This window comes from Myiozetetes cayanensis, unplaced genomic scaffold (assembly GCF_022539395.1).
Source record: "Myiozetetes cayanensis isolate MyiCay16 unplaced genomic scaffold, myiCay2020 scf14, whole genome shotgun sequence".
Classification (NCBI taxonomy): domain Eukaryota; kingdom Metazoa; phylum Chordata; class Aves; order Passeriformes; family Tyrannidae; genus Myiozetetes; species Myiozetetes cayanensis.
The window spans coordinates 10,714,936-10,735,815 of record NW_026087048.1 but is presented as its reverse complement, the minus strand read 5'-3'; the positions used below and the strand labels follow the sequence as shown (position 1 = coordinate 10,735,815).

The 20,880-nt window shown below is 40.4% G+C and overlaps 1 protein-coding gene across 3 annotated transcripts in view; it reads right to left on the bottom strand.

Annotated features, from left to right (window-relative positions):
* PDE8A (phosphodiesterase 8A) overlaps window positions 1-20,880 on the bottom strand; it is a 145,469-nt gene that overhangs the window by 29,766 nt on the left and 94,823 nt on the right. For all 3 annotated transcript variants that reach the window (XM_050309762.1, XM_050309759.1, XM_050309760.1), the window contains exons 2-4: window positions 3,508-3,564; window positions 1,447-1,637; window positions 218-274 (exon numbers count right to left, since the gene is read on the bottom strand). In XM_050309762.1, the coding sequence (XP_050165719.1) occupies window positions 218-274; window positions 1,447-1,637; window positions 3,508-3,564 (305 nt within the window). The remainder of the gene's footprint in view (window positions 1-217; window positions 275-1,446; window positions 1,638-3,507; window positions 3,565-20,880) is intronic.

Genomic DNA, 20,880 nt, shown 5'->3' with positions numbered 1-20,880 from the left:
AACCCAAAGTGAAACCTTTTTAGTAAAAACCAGAAATGAAAAAAAAATTCCTGTCTCAATCCTGTGGTCAAGCATAGTGAAAACTCTGTGTGGTATAGCTAGTTATTACTAGCCCAGTAAGAAGTTCTAATTCAAGTCTTTCAATGTAATATTTACTTTTAAAATTATAAGATTTACACTTTTGATCATATGTGAAAGTAAAGATATGAGTATTTACCTTTGTACTACACAAATAATGACTGTATTTTCTGAGGCTTTCATTGTTCTGATAGACCTTTAAATAAAAAGCAAATAATTTAAATTTTTTTAAGTTCACATTTCAGAAATCATGACTTTACAGAATATTCACACAGTACTTTTCTTAAAAGGTCTCTTTTAAATCATTTAACAACAAAACAAAAATCAAATCCCAAGCCTGCTGCTAAGAAAGGAGAATAAATTCAGCAATACCCAAGGCTCCATGAACACAGATAATTCTAAAACTCAAATAGTCTCAGTGGGGAACAGCAAAAATTCTCCACTCTGAAATGGCTTGTAATGGACTTGTTTGAAGGACTCACTCATTTCAGGTGCATTTTACTTTATTCTGGGGCAGAATGGTAAACATGGGAGAAGGGGAACAGCGCTGATCCCTAGAGTTTGCCTGACAAAGATCTTATCTAGTTCCTTCAGTTTAGCAAGAAGAGTCTTTGTCCCTGTGCCCTGACCCCGCCACACTCACCCAGGGTACGTACCCTGACCCTGCCACCCCCACCCCACAGCCTGTTATTCAGTCTAGACACATTCCCAAGGGGTATTTCACTGGAAAGTCACTGAAGCAAGGCACCACTGCCTGTCAAGTCGCTGTGGAGAGACTCAGAAAGGCAAACCCTTTTCTCCTTTTTTCATACCTCACAGCAGTTTCAAAAAGTATTTTTGGAATCAGATTGCAACTTTGCTCTTCGTAACATATTTTCAAATGTTGTAGGTGTGGAAACACGCACGCCAAACATTGCATGTTTGCAGCTGGGGTTGCTCAACAGCAAGTAACATTGCAAAGAAATTAGAACATTCGTGAAGTGAACGCATTAATTGAACTGCTTGGTGACACATGCTATCTTTGCAGTTGATTTAGTTTGCAAACAAGGAACCAGGTATTTGGGAATTAAAAAAAACTAATGAAAGAAAAACAAGCAAAACCCCCAACAGTTCACTATGGCAAGAAAATTTCTAAGCTGTGGCTCCAAGCCAGATCGAGCTTCAGACACCCTAGCACATAACCAAAAATGCTGCTGCTATCAGATGTAAAGCACTGAGGTAATACTATTTGATGCTCTCAGTGCACACCTGTCCAGAGAAGTATATCGATGATCAATAGTTTATAAAAAGGTCATATAAAAGCAAAAAAACCTTTGGTGATGTGTTAACTATATTGTTAAGCAACAATTACACTGAAATGGTGCTTACCTGCATAATGCTTCTGCATCAAAGTATCTGGAATGTCTATGGTCAATAATGATAATGTCATGGTGTTTATCTAGAAAGCTTTCTAGTGCAGACTGAGGTGTCCTGGCAATGTTACATCGAAATCCAGCTTTCTCACACCCCCAGCGGAACCCATTACTCTGCTCGTCTTCCTCAGCAAACACTAAAAGTACCTGGGTTAAAGGCAAACAGTGAAGAATTACAAACAAATCTTACATATACAGTATACAGATTCTGTGACTTTTGCCTATTCTCAACATGTTTTTTAAAGCCACTTCCAAGGCTTAATCCTTGATCTGTTTTTAACAGAACTGCTTTCTACAGACCACTGCTTTTTTATAATTGTCTGTATGAAGAGGTGTTTCAAGTGGATAAAACAAGTTTGCCAGAACCACATATACCCACATGGGGAGAACAAGTTTGGGAAGTGTCTGTCTTGTTATTATCTACAAAGAGAGTTTAGGCAAGCAGTTGAGACTAGGTGCCTGTGTTTCAGACAGTGGACACGAACTTGCTGTTGCAAGTCAACTTCACTGAAACCGTCTCACATGCAAGAATTTTCTTGGGTTTTATTTTCTTGGATCGTATTCTAGAAAATGGGGAAAAAAGGCCATGGTTCATCCTGTGTGAATCACTACTCAACGGTGCTTCAACAGCACGATGAAAAATGTGCTTTCCTTTTTATCTCATCCTAGTTCCCCAAAGTACTGGATGCTGCCCACTCTGTGGGGTTTCTGGAAATTACAGACAGGCCGGTCTGAATGAAATCAAGCCAGACTGAAATCCTAAGAAGTACCTCTACATATGGAGCATGTCCCTGTGTGACTTCTACACAAAGCTTGCCATGGGATTTATATCACAGAAGGAGACTACCATAGTTGAAATCCAGAACTGGAAGTCAGATCTATGAGCCAGTATTTGTTCTGTGCCTAACTTACTGTGTGATTGCCTAATCTCTCTGAGTCTTTCTAAAATCAATACGATACCTGTATACTAAAAGTATGATAAGCCAAATTATTTTAAAATTTATTCCAAATTCTAGGATTTAAAACAGTACAGAAGATAAACATAAAGTCTGCTAAGGAGGACTCTTACTGTGACTCTTATTGTGCTTTGCATCAGAATAAAGTTTTGCAGAAGAAAACTTCTTTTGCCTGAAAGAATACAGCATGGCAGACTATAGATCTGTGGTGTGTTGTTTTGGGGATCACTCAGTACATGCAGCCTTTCAGGAAAGATGGACAACTAGACCAGCATTTGGTCTATTGTCCCAAGACACCAACCTTTCAGTAATTTAATCAAGCCACACTTAGATCTGTACTTCGGTCAGACAATAGTATGGAGCATACATAACTCACACCACATCCCACTGCTGTTTATCTTTTGGATGATTTTAAGAACTCCAGTGCTAGTTATACTTTGGACCGGGTCGGTGAAATGTCTACCAGGAAATCTTAACATTTCCATGTACTGCATATTTTTGTAAGACCAAAGGACTTTGTACTCACTGATTTCAGGTTCCTTTTATAGCAACCTGCAAAACTGATTGCAAAAACATGTCATAGTTTGGGCTATATTTAGTGAAGTTAATTTACAACACTCCTTCAGAGGGGAAAAAAGGTTTTCAGCAGTAGCACAGAAAGTCAGCAGATCTGAGCTGTATGATTGACTCTGGCACAAATGTGATGTTGTTCAACTTGTCCTTCCCTCATACCTGCCAGGTATCAGTTTGAAGAGAATTTGTTTAAGAATTGACTACCAGTAAAATACAAAATGAGGCACTCACTAAATCGATTACAAGCTAACTGATAGCAAAGAATAGATAGCTCTGTTTTCATGAGCTGAGAGATGGCTGGAGAAAACAGGTAGGGTTTTTAGGATATCACATAAAATGTCAAGGTAAAAATCTGTTATGTGCACATTATCACTTGACAAAAATGCTCTGTGAAGATCTCTATACCCTGAAAAATTCCAGTCATAAATTTTAAGCAAACATCTGTGATGTTTTAGAAATCAAGACTTCAATTTGAACTGCTGTGTTACCTGAAGTTGATCTTGATGAAGCCTCATAGGGCCAAACTGTACATCTGTAACTGGTGCCTAGAAGAAATAAGGGATATTATTAATGCATTACACCTAAGGAAGAAGAAAAATTATCTCTGTTATAGAAGACATTTAGTATCTACTACTGTCTCAGGGATATATTGTTATCATTATGATGCTGCTTCTTCATGAGAGTTTTACTCTGATATTGTAAATTTATATGCTAAACTGCATTAATAGAAATCAGCATGCTACTCTTTAATTCTTTTTTTTAATTATTGTTATTTTAAACACAATGTACTGTATTAGTCACAAAAATCTGATAGACATTGTTATTTTTCTGTATCCTCTGTACCAGCCCAGCTGTTCTGCAAAACATGGAAATGTTTAAAAATTCCTTCTTTTCAAGTCCAAAAAAGCATTAAATCTCCAGGAGAAAGGCAAAAATATGTAATTTTGCCCTTAGAATTTCACATGGAATAGGTGCCCAAGGGTGCTAAACAGTAATTTCATTTCTCCAAGAGCATTTTTCTGCCTTCTCTCCTTCCCACCCAGCCCCTCCAGAGAGGGTTCCAGAACTCAGATATTTGTACTTGATGAAGCAATGCAGCTTTTCTTTGAAAAACCCTGCAAAACCACTGTCATATGTCATGCTTTCTACATGCCAGCGATTCCCACGTTAGATTCTGATCAAGTAGCACAGGCAAACAGTTTAGTTTAGGATGCATGAACTAAGCTGGGACCTTTCCCCCTCACGTGTCCCTTCATGGAAAGGAGGGCAATGACGAGAAGTGCTGTTTATCACAACTGCTTCTCTTTTATATCATTAATTCAAGCTTGAACATGAATGACTCTTCAAGTGGTATAAGACAGACTTTCTAAAGTAGTTAAACACATAAATACAGAGGGAGACTCTAATAGGATTACACAGGTTTGGTTCTTTGGGAATTCCGACGAAGCAAATATCGGCACTTTCAAATGTGCTTAAATCTTTTTCACCTCTTGTCCCAGAAATGAAAACTAAAAAGCAGGAATAGCAATGTTCCTGATTCAAAATAAGAAGCAGAGACCAATCAACAGCCCTTGGAGTCACATAAACTCTTCAAAAGCAACTGGAGAAAGAAAGCAGAAGAAAATAATTTTTGGTGGAAGACACCTCTGGATTCAAATGTGCAAAGAAAAGAGCTGTTGAGCACAAAGGTGGCATTTTTACATTGTTCTTTTTCAATATTAAAACCACACTTGAAGATCAGATTTATTGCTTTACAGCCTGGAATTTTTCCATTAAGTAATTTTAAACAATCATCAGCATATCTCACAGAAAAAACTTTCAGAATTGCACACTCCATTCTTTTTATGACCTTACTGCTCCATTGCTCAGCCCTCTGAGTTTCTCATGTGTGATTTTATTTATTTATCAATTTGTAAGTCATCACTGCAACATTAAATAAGAAAGAAACATGAGACAAGGAAAAATGGCAACCTAGTGCCTGCAAAAAAAGCCAGGAATCAGTGTTTGTCCACCTTGCTTAAGAGGGCCTTTAAGAGCTGATATTAAAATGACATGGAGGGGTTTCAGATTTAGTCAGTCATTCTGGTCAGATCAGATTAGTTTAAATACTCTCCACTCTTTTTTTTTTTTCTTCTAATTTTGAGACTAAAAATCTCTCTTCAGTTGGAAAACTCAAGCTGCTTTATTCTCCCTTGTGGCCCATCATCCAATTATTCAAAATCCACACTAGAAACCACCAAATACTTTTGCTGATAATGCACACAGCAGGAGGGAATCCATCTCTTTGCACCAGGGTTACTGGTTTTATAACACTGACAGTAGCAACTACTCATCTGAATCAGTAAATCAGCAGAAATGCCTGAAGGACTCGGAGGGAGAATGTCTATTGAGTAAGACATGCCTTTTTACAGTCACTTCTCTGTCCATAACTGTACTTCAAATGAAATCCTGACACATTTTTTTGTACACTCCAACTGCCAACATAAAACAGCAAGTGTTTCCAGCATCACTGACTGACGGGCCTGAGATGAACTTCACTGGCATCTGAGGGGATGCAAAACCCCATCTACCAGGCTAGTGTACACTTGGACTATCAGTCCCAGTCCAAGGGGAATTTTAACACTTGAGATAAAGCCAGTATTGTCAGTTACTGTTTCTCAGATGCTTCTTTCTTTTAAAAAGTTTGTGAATGAATAGTCATCAAAGGTATAGTCATCAAATAGTATTTAAAGGACTGAGTCTGAAAACCACTTTTCTGCCAGGAATCTGTGGCTATTGCAGCACTGAAAGCACCTGTCTGTGCACCATTTAAGCTTAAATCACAAGAACTGCCCAAATGAGATAAATTGTCTTGTTACACATTAACTTGCTGTCCTGAAGAGAAGAAAAACCCCTTCTGCGTCTCAGCTGGAAAATTTTGGTGAACTCCAGTTAATTTTTAATCCCTTTGAAATCTGTTCAAATAACTTGATTAATCATTTCAACTTTTTGTGTGCTGCTGGTAGCACTGCAAAGTAACATGATGATTAAGCACTGTGTCAAAAATCAAGGCTTCAGCAAGGATTAGCAGAAACTCTCAACTACCAGTGAACTAAATGAGCATTAAAAATACCTCTGATGCTGCAAGCTTATAACAAAACCAAACCAGCCAAAGCTCACATATATAGTAACTGCACAAACACATCTTTATCCACTCACACCTTTTTCTACTTCTTCCCTGAAATTTCTTTCCTAGTTGAAAAAACAAAAGCCCAAGTACATTTCCAGATGGCAGACACGACTTACACATGTGACAGCCTTCCAGGCAGGCACAGATTGGTAAGAGAGTGTATGAGAAGACAGAGGTAGAACTAGTTATAGATTCCTGGAATTGACTGTGATAGGGCTGGGTCCATTGCCAAAGAGCTGCTGACGCAAACCTAAGTACAGCATATGTGATTGTGGCTACATCAAATGCTTACACACAGCAATTGCAGCCCTTTTACATTCTCTGACCCGCTGAACTACTGCTGGTAGCGCTTATTTTCCCTCAAATTTGCCTGTCTGGTTTGAACACTGCAGTTTCTGTCCCGTGGAACGAGTCCTGGCCCTGGCACAAAGCGAGATCCGTCCCAAGGCAATGGCATCAGCCACATGTGATTGACAGCTGTCGATGGGGAGGTCATCTACTGACTGCTGAGAGCAGCTCAAGACTCCCCAGAAATCCTCTCTGTGTTGTAGCAGCCAAGTTGCAAACACTGAAATTGTTCATAGTAATAGTTCATGTTTCCAATGTCCTGAGAAAAGTGAATGTTTGGTAAATAAAAACAAGGGAAATAAGCTTTAAAAACACAGATCCAAACAACTGTGACTGATCTGATTAAAGTACAACAAACTCAATATGACCTGATATAACCTGGTAAAGTACTTCTTGCTATGAGTCACTCTTCATATTTTACCAGAACAGAGTCTACAGGAATGGGTTGGTTTTTTTCTTCCTACAGCTAGAAAAACTTTTAAATTAATTTGCTCAATGAATAAATTCAGAAAGAAATAAAGGGCAGATATAAAGCCAGCTTGATTCACATGCTCCCTGTGGTGATAAACTGCCTGCCTGGCATGTGGGACACATCAAAGCAGCCCACAGGTCTCCTATTTGCTAGAGATCTCATATCTTGGTTTTCTCCAAAATGTCTCTTACCACGACCAATTTGAGAGGAGAGCAAACCTCCTAAAATTTTGGGCAGAGTCAGCCCCCAAAAAATCCTTTGGCTATTAATTTCCATGCAATATTCCTGCCATGGAGGGGCAAACACATTCTGTCTGGAGGCTGACTTTCTTAAGACACTTCTTTTTGTGGGATGTTTTAGAGCATGCACAGCCCAGGGTAACCCTCTGCTGAAGCATCACCCACTCATGAGAAGGCTGGCAGGGAGCTGCTGGCATCCTGGGGAATCTTGTCTGAAATCCACAACTGCTCCATCACTTCCCTTCTGCCACAGATGGAGCTGCACAGATGACAGGAGTGACTCTTCCCCTGGGCATGGAATCCCCGTGCACAGCCCTGGCCTCCTGCTGGTGTCCCTCCCTCAAGGGCAGCTGGGAGCACTTCTGCTCCTGCTGCTCCTCTCACCTTTCCCAGGTTCGCATTTGCAGGAGGAAATGGTCAGCTTATTTTTCCTCCAACTGACTTGAACAAAGAGGTGACATAAACTTTTGCTGAATGGATTGCAGATGGAAACTGCTGCTGTAGGGCTAATATGAGCATTCAGCTCTCAGCAGAGAATTTCTGTCAGCAGCATAACACTAAGTAATTGCCTCTTCAAATGAAGACTTCAACCTCAAGGCTCTGACTCACTACAATATATGGCACAGATAACTCCAATGATTAGACATGTAACTTCATTGCTGGTCTTAATGGACTACAGTCCACGAAATTCATCATTTTACTCAGATCAATATTTTAAGACATCATCAAAAATTCATATCGAATTGTAAAATACATACTTAAATTTTCTATTTATACTAGGTATATGATATGGATCTGCATGAGTTGACTAATCAATAAGATCTGACATGAATAAGATATGTTGGGAGCCACAGAACTGTTAACATAAACTATTGATAATGCTAGAAAAAACAAAGAGATTTCCATTTTACAAAGGAAACAGTATGGTTTCTCTTAACCTGCCATTTTAAGCATAGATTTATCATCCCAGAAAATGAAAGCCCAAATTAACTCATAGGTTTATACCACACCTTAAACTTTAATGGATACAGGTTCTATTGTCTGAAGAAATTTGAATTTTGCATGATAATACACTTTCTTGGAAAACTTAGCCAAATCCTTCTGGATGCTGAAAGCTGGGAAATAACCCACTCCCTATAAACTGGTATGACAAGGTCCAGGATCTTGTCCACCCAGGTCATACCAGGGCGGTGCTCTGTCTCCACAGAGAGGGGATTTGTGACTTGGTGTGGCTCTCATTTCTGGGCAATAAAGTCTTCATATTCAGGATCAGGTTTTCACAATTCACATTTTAATTTGCTTATAGTAATCTTTATCACTTTCTAAAATGTATGAATACTAATCCAATCTATGGTCATTTACCTATTTCTTTCTCTGTGGAAATCTATCTAAGTAGGTCATTTAAGACTGTAGCTTCCTGTTTTCCATGCACTTTCTGTGAGACACTGATCATCACTGTTCATGTCTTCCTTGCAAACTTTGCTAGCACTCTGCTGCTACAAACTCAGCATTGGTACAACTCACTTAGAATGCTGCCTGAGCAGATCTTCCAAAGGGGCACAACTGTTCAGAACATAAAATTAATTTTATAGTTGACAGATTGAATTCAGACCTGGTTAGCAAGAGTAATTCCATCAAATACAAAGAATATATCCTGGATTTACTTCAGTGTAAACAAACTGGCCCTATGCAGCTCCTTCTTTTGTTCTTTGGAGGCCACAGCAGTTTGAATAAAGAATAAGAGAGAATAGAGTCCAAGGTTTCTGCCTTTACTCAACAGATTCAAGGACAAAGGTAAGCCTGGCTTTCAAAGACCCTATGCTGTACAGAGTCAGTTTATTCTTTACCACAAAACAAAGACATGAGTTCTGAAAAGCTATTAAAATTTATCGAAACCTCAATGTAGATGAAACCTGTTAATTCCAGCCCTTAATATTTTTTAAATATTTTAATATAATTAATGTTCTGGGCAATAAAGTCTTCATATTCAGGATCAGGTTTTCACAATTCACATTTTAATTTGCTTATAGTAATCTTTATCACTGACTCTGAATTCATATAATGTACCACTTTGACTCAGTGCTTTGATAAAATCTAGCATTTAGATTAATCTAAATCGAGTTCCCACTGATGCATCTCTCTCAACAAAACAATACAGATTTATGTCTATATTACAAGATACAGAACACCTGAGGTTTTATTCTGGTATAATTTTCCTTTTATCTATTTTCTCTTTCAGATTGATTCCTGGAAGAATTACCTACAGTGCTGCCAAGTAACGATACAGGAGACAGTAAGCAATGGGGTACCATACCCTCTGGTTTTTCAATCTGTCTCTTAAGTTTTATACCTGTTGTGAACCAGTTTTACATAAATGAACTCCTGAGGGTGAAACTCCGGCCTCTGATTCACATCATTAACAACACACAATTTGGACACCTTGAAGTTTTTGTGAGAAGTTTTATCGAGTAGAACGAGTCGCCAGAGCTCTCACATCAATCAATCACATGACCCACCCTCCTATTGCCAACATCCTGACAACACCTTTACTGCTCCCAAAATCCAGCCCCACTTCCACTGCTCAGCCCTGAGGCAAGTTTTGTGTTAATCCGGGTCCTCAGGAAGCCACCAAGGAGATCTACAGAGATCTGGTGGGACAGGGACTGCTTCACTGGAGTGGCAGCACACAGTGCTGAACACCAGGGCTAACCCAGCTCCATCAGGACTCTCCCAGGCACGGGGAGGACCCTGCTGATTTTTGGTTACATGTTCAGCTTGCCACACATGCCAACCACTACTATATATATGTTTGTTTGTCTGTTTGTTTGTTTGTATTCTGGGCCTGGTTCCCCACTGCATTTCCTCAGTGCCACTGCACTGCAGTGAGTGAAGCCAAGTTAGAACAGAACTGCAGCAACGCTGTTGGGAAATTGCGCTCACTGCCTTCTCACACACTTCAGACACAACCAAGAACTCCTGCTTTGTACAGTTTATAAATTCTCCCCTTACTCCTTACAGGAAACCTTGGTTATCAAGCTGCAAGCATGGCACATGCAAAAGTAAATCATTCTGTTCAGTTGGGAATAATTAACGATGTTGTCCCCAAGTGACTTGTGCTATTATCTGCAGTGCGGTAAGGCCTCGGTTGCCTCTGGCCCAGACGAGTGTCCCACTGTGGTCACATTGTACAATGACAGTAGAAAGAGCCAGTCAGCAGTCCCTGCCACTAGTAAAGGTCAGAACATGCTGATAATTTGGGAGACTTTCCTAGCTCCTGATAGGGTATCGAAGTGATAAAATAAATGTCATTATCTCTTAGCATGCCTATGGAACTATTACACAGATCTGCAAACTTGAAAAGGGAGGAAATGGTTGCTGGCTCTATTTTTTAAATTCATAGGAACTGAGGCACTGCTGGAGAGAGACAGTCCCAGCAAAGCAGGCACGGGGTAATATCAGGAGCATTGGATAATGGGTGGTACCTGGAAAACACTCACGTATTTCTGAAATTCATAATTATGTTGCTGATAATTCAAACACAGGTTATATCACATCTTGGTAACCACAGCATTATTATAGGTTTCCAAGGTAAGCAGACACAACTCCAGCAAAGTGACTCTCCAAATCTCACACTGTACTCCACAGGAGTCCTCACTCTCAGTGAACTGCACACCCAAAAGCAACAGTACATATCAAAAGCCATTTACTCTTTAATCCACACTGACTTTTTCTGTCCAAAGAGAACAAAGTTGAATGGAAACCAGTCCTCATATCAAAAGCCATTCAAATCCAGCAGGTTATATATTTCCTGCAGCATCTTCCTCATTCAGAGGTCCCTTTTAGACCTGTATGCTGTGCACAAGTACATAGAGCCTGAAATGTCATCTATTCCTCTGTTTAGAGGAGAAAAAAATGTGAATTATACACTCCACAACAACCCTGGAAATGTGAATAACCTCAACACTGATCTGTGCCTCATGGTCATCATTTTGCCAAATGTTATTGTGACCAGCTAGCACATAATTTAAAATGCCTTAAGCCTTCACAATCTTAAGATTTAAGATTGCTCACTGAGGTGTTCATTAAGGTCCCCACTTTCTGACTGAAAGTTTTTGCAAGAAATTCTCTATTCAGGCCAAATATGCACAGAACTTTGGAGGCTGAGAGGTCTCCCCATGTGGAATCCCTGGGCTGCTCATTCTAGTCAAATATTTCTGTGTGGTGAGGGCATGCTGTGAAGCATCTGTAGTTATATCCTGCCCTAAGAGAAAAACAGCAGCTTAAATGATCTGGCTCATACTTTAGAAGAATTTTTTAAACCCTATAATAATGGTTTTCTATACATAGATTGCAGAAATGGATGCCTTTATCAACGCAAAAAACAAAAAAAGTAGCATGAACATTTTCAGCTGTTTAAACAAAATAGAATGTGCAGCATGCATGCAGAAACTGAATTGTTTCAGATCAATAAAAAAGGTCATCCTTAAGGCACTAGCACCTAATTCAAGAGTAAGATGGAACACCCTGCACATCAGAGCAAATGTCCTCCAAAGTCAGGCATCCTTGGTATTCTGGGGTTATGTGCAAAGAAGGGCTGTGATTGCCTCTGTGAGATGGTACCTCATGGGCAGCTGAACAGCACATCTGTGTGGATATTACAACTCTGAGTTCAAGCAGCTCTTCCCTTGTACTCCAGCAACTCTGAAACTGCTCTGCTTCCCCCGTGGCAATCAGGACCAGCCACATTTTATCTCACAAAATCCTTTAATGGCAGCCACATAAAAACAATGTGCCTAGCAATTCCCAGAAGGCTGAGAGCCCTATTTCCTCTCCCCTTTTTTCCCCAGCTGACACAAGCCTGGTTACTCCACTGGCTAGGAGAGCTCTTGGGACCAACTCACTCCTCATACGCCAGTACTGGTATAAAAGTTTCAGTGTGCTGTCCTCTCTCATCTGTTGGCAGAAGTAACTTTTACCCAGTTGCCAAGGCTAGCCAGGTCAGAGTAGAAACTGGTCTTTAGTCTCGCAAGTCATCAACCAAGATGCATTTAAAACCAGAGCATTAAATATGTTGGGGTTTGTATAACTCCAAACAAATAAATACAGCCTTTGGCTTTACCAACATCTTTGTCTAATGGAAAAGGAACTTCTCACTTGCCTGCTGCCACCTCAGGTGTATTAATTTTGCAGGCAGGCTGTGGCTGACTTTCCATCCCCCCAGCTTGAGCAGACGCTTTAGTACAAATACTACATTCTTCGGGCCCTGAGGGAAATTCTTCCTGCCTGCATTTTAACAGTTGAGCTGCACGGCACTCTGGGAGACTTAAATATGGCACAGTAGTTCTATTGTTTAATATTATTAAAACTGCTTGCTCTCTTGTGATTCTGCAAGATCCTGAAGTGTAGCAGTAAGTGCTAATCTGTTTCATATCTATCAGCTAGTTCTCGTCTTTCTGGTGGATACCACTTGCTAGTTTTATTTTAGAGATGATTACAGATGCATCTGAGTACAACAGAACTCTATCATTATCAGTTTTTGGTTTTTTCCTTATGCATACAAATTTCAGCCACAGTTTTCTTTGAACCATCTGGATTTGAACAGACTCAGCTGACTAAAAGGAAGTTCCAGTCTATTAGGAAGTTTTTCAATTACTTTCTTTATGTCAGACAAACTTTTCATGGCTTGGATCTATCAACACTGCAATTGTCACAAACAGACCAAGTAAAGCAAGAGAGTACAGCCCAAAAATAGCATAAACCAGTCAGTGGATCTGATAGACTTCCTAGATGATCTCTATTTTGTCCTGAACCTACATTTGTAAAAGAACAAACTTGCTTTTTCTATTGTCATTAATAACCTATTGTTTGCATAGACACAGTTCAGGCTTTATTGACCACAGTAATTTTTTCTACCTGCTGCCATCCATTATCACAAAAGGAGACATTTCCCAAGCAATGTCAAAGGGCCTGCAGCAAACTGCTGTCAGACCACAGCTGGGCAGGCAGCAAGCTGAGATCACCCCTCCTGACCTGCTGAGAACTGCACAGGAGCTGCTGTGATTGCTGCTTTATCCTACAAATCTTCAGTCTTTGCATAAATTGGCATCCTGGATGTGCCAGTTTAGTTCTCCAAGACTGGATGGTGACAGTATGGAGGTGCCTCCTTCTCTCCTCCTTCTTCCTCATTCTCCCAGCCATCTGCCACACACCACACCTTCACACAGATTACTCAGGTACCTGCTCTGGTCCAAAAGGTGTGCTCTGTCCACCTTAGGGATGCACGAACTCACTTGTGCTCCATCCAGTGCCCTGCCTGGGAACTGCTCTGAGCAACAGCAGAGGTGCTGCCTCAGATGTAATTTTGCAGGTAGAATAAACGTGAAGTCAGTGGGACAGCAGCCACGTGAAGGAGAAATGTTCCATACTGATAATAAACATATCAGTATTTTTTTCTATTGAATGCATGTTTCTCAGGCTGAGTGTAACTGCCAGCTGATATTTGGGAAAACCAAAAGAGAGGTTCTTGGCAGACAAACCTTTTCTAAATAGAGAACTTTGTCTCCAACACATGAAGACTTGAGACTGCAGGCATATTCAAGGCATCTTTTTAAAAAACATGAGGTAATTCACAGTAGTACATCCTTTTTTCAGTCCAAGGTTTAGCATTAATTTTCCTTGTTCCCAGCAATAGCCAATCCAACAGGTTTTATGATAAGCAGGAAAACAGGTAAATAGATTAAGAGTCCTGGGGATCCCTTTCTTTTGACTACTAGGAACGCCACTGGCTGAGGGGATGAGTGAGTGGCTTCTTCTAATACAGATGCCTCTTCATTTCTGAGGACCTACAGGGTAGTTTGAAACGTGACACTGGTTTTCTGCTTGACTCTGGTTCAGTAACACTCAGTGCTTGTGCCAGCCCACAGGGCTCATTAAACTTGGTAGATGGGATCACTCTTTTTTTCCTTGAGTAGAAAAGAACCTTTTTACAGTTATGCCAATACCCCTAAACTCTTCATATATTTAATAAAGTGGGATTTTCATTATAATCAGAACTGTAATTAAGTAGAACTTGACGCATCAAAGTAATTTTTCATTCTAGTTCTCTTGTAAACAGAATTTCACTCTATCTGGATTTGTGGTAGGCACACTCCATTTATTTAATTTAAATGAGAATAAAACTGTGTAATTATACCATTATCTTTGATACAAAGCAATGCCTGCACATTCTGCCTACGAGAAGCATTTCCTTTACAAAAGAATTGCTGGATATGCCAAAGAAGACACTGCTGGTATAAAATGAATTATTACAGAGCACAATTTTCTCCCTAGAAATACACAAGCAACCAATACGTTACCACCTCCTAGTAAAGTTTCACAGGACTAAAGCTGTGGCAACCAAGGTCTCAGCAGAGCAGTCTCCCACAAGGCAGATCTTTATGAAACAACCCATCATCAAATCAAGGAAGCCCACAAAGCACTCTGACACTGTAAGTCCTCAGCTGGGAAACAAATTCAACTGGGTATCAAATATCCACTTGAGATGAAATCCTGCCCTCACTGAAGCTCATTGACATCGATACTGCCCAAATATACTCTCTCCAGATACCATGTTTGCATTTCTCAAATAAAGCATAAGGGCCATAATTATGAAGGTAATAATCTATAGATGTTGAATAGCCTTATATAAATTATTCACCCTTGAGATTTCCAGGAAAGAGAGACATCAACTGCAGATACTCCCATCAGATACTTTTATGACATGAGTGAAACTGTCACAGAGAGTCTTGCTGCAGTTACAAAATTTGAAGGAAAGATCTGTAACATGCAGGGGGGGTAGGAAGAGAAGATACAAAAACACTGAATAAATCTATAATGTAAACGCATGCATTCACCTGCAAACTGCATAGATGGCTAACTGCTGTATAAAACCATGAACACTTCTGAGCACTCAGCCAGCAGTGCTCAAAATGTGCATTTAGTTGAGCAGTTTTCACACATCATTTGAACACATATTTGTAAATGGTGCTTGTCTTCCCTTTAATGCGGGCAGGATGTCAGAAAATTTTCTGTCAGAAGCTTTATCAGACTCCTCGGGCTACAAGTCCTCAGACCCCTGAGTGGGCCCTTCCATAAGGGCTGTCTGAACACTGTGAATGACCTTTGAGATGAGCAGGTTCTCTGCTTCTCCCATCAGGGACTGCAAAACGTGAGCAGAGCTGACAGTAGTGCAGCAAAACAACTTCTCAGATATTAGGATCACCAGGTACCTACCACCTCCTGCACAATTTTGTTGACACCTAAATCTATCTGGCTCATCTGAAAAGGTCTGGTATTGCAGCTGTGAGTGGCACAACTGTTCTACAATAGCAATCAGTGCTGGAGCTGTGCACAGGTGGCCACTATGCCACATGACACAGAGCTCCAAGTGGCACCATTCAGTCAGGCAGCAACATCCTCATTCCACATGGATGACAATGATGGACTAGAAGGAGCAATATGAAATAAAGAAGCTCCACCAAGTCATTATGTAACGAAATAGTGTCAATCTATGCAAAAAATGCCCATGATTAGCTGCAAGGAAAACTGGTATCTATCCAAAATCAATCTCCCTCAAGATACAAATTCTGGCATCTAACGAGGTGGAAGCTCATTTAATCTGTTTTGCAACTATCCAAAATATGTTTCTCACTCTGCTGTTTTTTCTAAGAAAGGATGCAGTGGGCCTGGGCCTTCTGCTGCAAGCGCAAAAGCTTTATGCCAAAGAACAAACAGGAGAAAATAGACATTAAAGTCCTGTCTGGCGACACCATTAGTAAGTTCACAGTCACCATTTCCTTCTTCCTCCCCTGCACCAAGTGTTTCTTCCCAGACAGTGATCCAGACTGCTGATAGCTCTGGCAGGGAGCTTTTACCAGAAATTTTAGCAGGAAATGTTAATTTGCAAGCCTCAGTGTCCTCCCTTGGGGAGGATGGACGCTGCATCTGCACAACCAAACTGTGGGGACTCAGAGCTCCTCAGAGCTGCCTGCAACACGCAAAAGAGAAACTCCTCTGTATCTCTAGCAAAGCTGAGTAAAAAAACCAACTGTACTCATTTATTTTCTTTTGCCTTTTCCCCCAAGCAATGAAATACTAGAACATCCAAAGCAAACACAGAAATTCTATTAACGAAATATCCAATTTAGCGTAGTTTCATGGCCCGACTCTGAGCTCAGCCAGACTTCTAGGACACAAAACCAAAACCTAGATGGAAATTTGTAGGACTAGAATAAAACAAAACTATTGCTTTGTCTAAAAATTATACTGCATTTCTATAAACCTGTTTAATGGGAGAGATAGCCTGTGTGAAGCAGTAAATATAACATACACATTACAAATAAACTAGATATCATGGATAAATATGTTTTTAGTATAAAATCTAATGTCTGATGTGACAGATAGAAAAACATACTCATGTTATTAACAGTTCAAATAAAGCTACAGTAAAACTATAGGTTACTTTGAGAATAAAAAATAAAAGTAAACCTATAAACTCATTGAAAAATGATGGAGATCACACCCTTGAAAAGTTTTATTACTCAGACAGATCACTTGATTTCTTTTTCTTCCTCTATAAACTTTGAACATATTGCTGTAATTGCTTACTATAGATGCAGGAGAGAACAGTGTCCTTGATTAGGGAAACTTTTTTCAATCATGGGAAGTTTCATTTGACTTGTTTTATGTGTTTGCACGTTCGTTTAAGCCAGGACAAATGCTCTTACCACATTCATATTTGTGTGGTTAGCAGATTTTTCTGCTTCTCTTTTGTCCTTATCCTCCAAAGACAAAACAAGTGCTTTACTGCTCAATGTTGAACTTTATAATTTTAGTCCTAGGTTGTGGCAGGAACATATTTTGACTAACTCTATGAGCCACTAACATGTACAGTCTAAGCACCTACCATGGAACACCAAAGTTCTAATTGTTTTCTTCACTGCTTAATTTGAGCCAATACATCGTACTCTGGATGACTTCACAATACACTACGAGATGCATAATTTAATCCAGCTATATTCTGTAATCTAATTTCGCTAAGAACATTCAAATATATTCCAACAGAAAAACCCTTATGTGAAACAGCAGGAACACATTAGAGGTGGCATCAAACCACTACTGCATTAGACATAAATTACGCACAGTATGTTCCCCACAAAACAGAGTAACAAAATTTGCAGGCCACAGTATGAGGTTGTACCCAGAAATACTTTCCAGATGAAGCAAGCACGATTTGCAGTGGGTTTGTGACACAACTGACAATTTCCTGCTAGTGGAAGAGATTATCTGGTGCGTTCACTGCACAGATTGTGTGCCCTTCCACACCTCGGGCAATTAAAGCGAAAGAGGACACTTGTTCAAACTAAGGTCCACCACAGCTCTCTGTGTCCTTCCCTCTCTGAGCAGCTGGCCCTGAATAACTGATCACTGGGGAGTTCCTTTGTCAGACAAATCAAACATATACATTGCCAACCAAGTGTGGGTGCTATTTCAGCTTCACGCCTCTTCTGTATTCTTAAGTAACACAACCCTGCTATTGCTACCCATGTACTCTTTGGGAAGGAAGTAAAGCATGGCTTGTTTGTACCATAAACTAATACCACTTACAACATTTAAGACTGATTTGAATTTTTTACAAGAGAAATGTGCCCATGTTGGGAAAAATATTTTGCTGATACTGTAAACATGAAACTATGGGTGCCACAAATCACATCGCACATTTCTACTTCAGACCAAGTTTCAAAACCAAACTTCACAGCGTTTATGACAACTTAACTGATGATTTTGCTTTGCAATTCTCCTCTGTATTTTTAGCCTATTTTTTTTTTTTTTTATCTGCATGGCATATAGGGCATATAAAATTACCAGGATTACCACTCGACTGCCTTGCTATTTTTTCTAGACTAAGAATAATCTGCCAGTCAAGAAAAAACATTTCTTCCCCCAAGTTTGACTTTGAGAATTTAGTTAGAGCCTTTACAAGCAGCACTATGCAAATCAATGTTTCCCACATAAGAAGCTTTTCACAGAGTCTGCAGCAAGAAACACCTTCTGATAAGTATAGACTTATTTTTTGCAATACATGATAGCATATTTTCTTCCTGAAATGTTCCTTTACTTGCAGTGTTCCTGTCATACAAGATTATTTTTATTTTCTTTTAAATCTAGTTATTACTGCTCCATCACTGCAGTGCCTGCCAATTGTTTTCTCAGTACAACTCTCACAATCTCATCTGGAACTCTCTCAGTTGTTTGGTTTTTTGGTTTTTTTTTTTTTCAACTGTTTGGAAAAACTTATGTCCCTTTGACTGTGAGCCACTGGCAATGGTGAGCATTCATTTCCCTCTCTGTTCTGTCATCTAACACAAGACTGAACAACTGGAGCCTCAAGCTGATCATATCAGCACTCCAGGAGTCAGAGGCAAACATCTGGAATTTATTTGTTAGAAATAAAATGAATGACATCTTTTCAGGAGTTTTAGCTTACACCTGTACTTATAAATCTCCATCAGGGTAAGTTATGAATAAATTTAACCAGGAGCAGGAGGCAGACGGCTCAGATTTTGAGCCCTTTGGCTCAGCCCCTGTCAAGGGCCCCAGGAAGGAGGCTGGTACTAAGATGCCCTGGAGACACAATTTATTGAGCTCTCCTCTTCCACTGGAGGATAAGGAATACACTGTATTAGGGCTCCTGGGGAGCTGTCAGTGCACATGTGCAGAGCTCTGCAGAGCAGGTTGGGTGGCAGAGCTGCTCCCTTGCTGCCCTCTCCCCTGTGACGCAGACGTCTATCCAGCCTTACAGTCCACACAAGCAATTGTGAGTTTAATCCAGCCTTGCCATGGAGGAAATGTAACCTTAAAGGTTATTTTTGTTGGCTGTAACACCATTAGTGGTTCACATTTCAGCAGAAGCTTTGAAGGGGAATGGAAGGAGAAATTTCAGAGGACAGTTCTGCAAACAGAATAGTAATAGAGCGGGGGGCAGGGGTCAAAAGAATCTACCACCACCACTGTTATCTGATGGGAAGGCACAAAGATACAGGATGAACCTCAGAAAATATGTAGAGGAGGGAACAGGGAATGCACAGAGAGGAAGAAGGGCAGGGGAGAAACAAAGAGATAGAAGCCCCTGCCAATTGTTTGGATGAAGTGTTACCTTTGCCTGGGCACTGAACTCATTGTCTGCAGCCAGCTCCTTTCCTGCTTCTTTCCTGAGCCTCCCTCAGCACAGACAGTGCTTGTTCCAAATCGGAAGGTGACTGATGTGGGTCCTGTGCTATGGGCAGGTCTACACCAGGGACTAGATCAACCTTTTATTTTCACTTACTTGTGCAGAGTGCAAGGTTTTCACTGCAAGAGTTCAATTGACTGAAGTGCAAATTGACCACATCTTACCCAGCTTGGCAGCCTGTCTTGGAAAATGTTCATGTTTAGGGATTGGTATGATTTTATTGAGACAAACCCATTCGAAATGCAACCAAACACCTGGAGATGTAAAGCAGATTCACACAGGTACACATGGCTGGGTACTGCATCCAGTTCATTTCTCTGTATCTTGACTATGGGCCGCATTAGGGATGCATGTAGGATGCTGCATGAACAGGAACTCTGGATTGTGAGGGAATCCACTATATTCCTTTCTGATCTAATGGAAGATACTCTGAGAGAAACAGTAATTTTGTTTCTGCAGAGATCCAAGCATGAAGATGTCAGAAAAGATGACAAGAACTTAGCATTTCAATGAGGTGACAGCCCACACGCTCCACACTCAGTACTTGCACAGACTATTTCCAGTTACTGAAAGCATCACTGAGACAGTGCAACAAAACTGAATTTAATAGAGAAAAGCACTAGGCAAAAAAACCCTGTACTTTAATACAAGCCTTTAAAAAATGAAGACAAATTCAACCCCTGCAATGGTGGGATGGTTCCTATATTCCACTCCAGCACACCCTGTAGTTCTGTCATCAGATGCTCCTGGACTTTTTCAGTGCTCTGCAGGGCAACTCCAAATGCTCCAATTTGTGTGGGTTTTTTTTTTTTTTTCTGGTGTTTGGTGTTTTGGTTTGTTGAATAAAGGACCTTGGAGATTCCTTACAAGACTGCTTTCATGAAGTGATCAAATGCTCTTTGCCAAATCTAGAACCTCCTTGGAGAAACAAAAAAATAGGGTTTGGAGACAGTGTAGCACTAAGCTTGGGGGAACCATTTGGAGCATGACAGACCTACAGAAGAAAGGGAAGCACAAGACTCAGGTACCACAACACACAGATTGTCTTGTTATGGCTGACAAGAGGCTAATACAATGAGATTGCTGTTATCAATGAAAGCTGCCCCGAGCTTTGCCTGGAAGAACTGTTGAACTAAGTTCTGCTCTGCTCATCACTGCTTCTTGTCCAAGTGGAAGTTAGTAATCCCGTGGCACTGGCCAGAAAACAAGCAAACCAAAAGTGTAAGGGGATCAGCCCCCTGGCAGAGCGTCAGTACCTCTGACCTCAGCACCAGACTGCTGCACCAGCTCACAGAGGAGCTACTGATGAACACACTGCTGACAGTTCCTCTGCCCACAGAATTACAGCACCAGCAGCTGCACAGT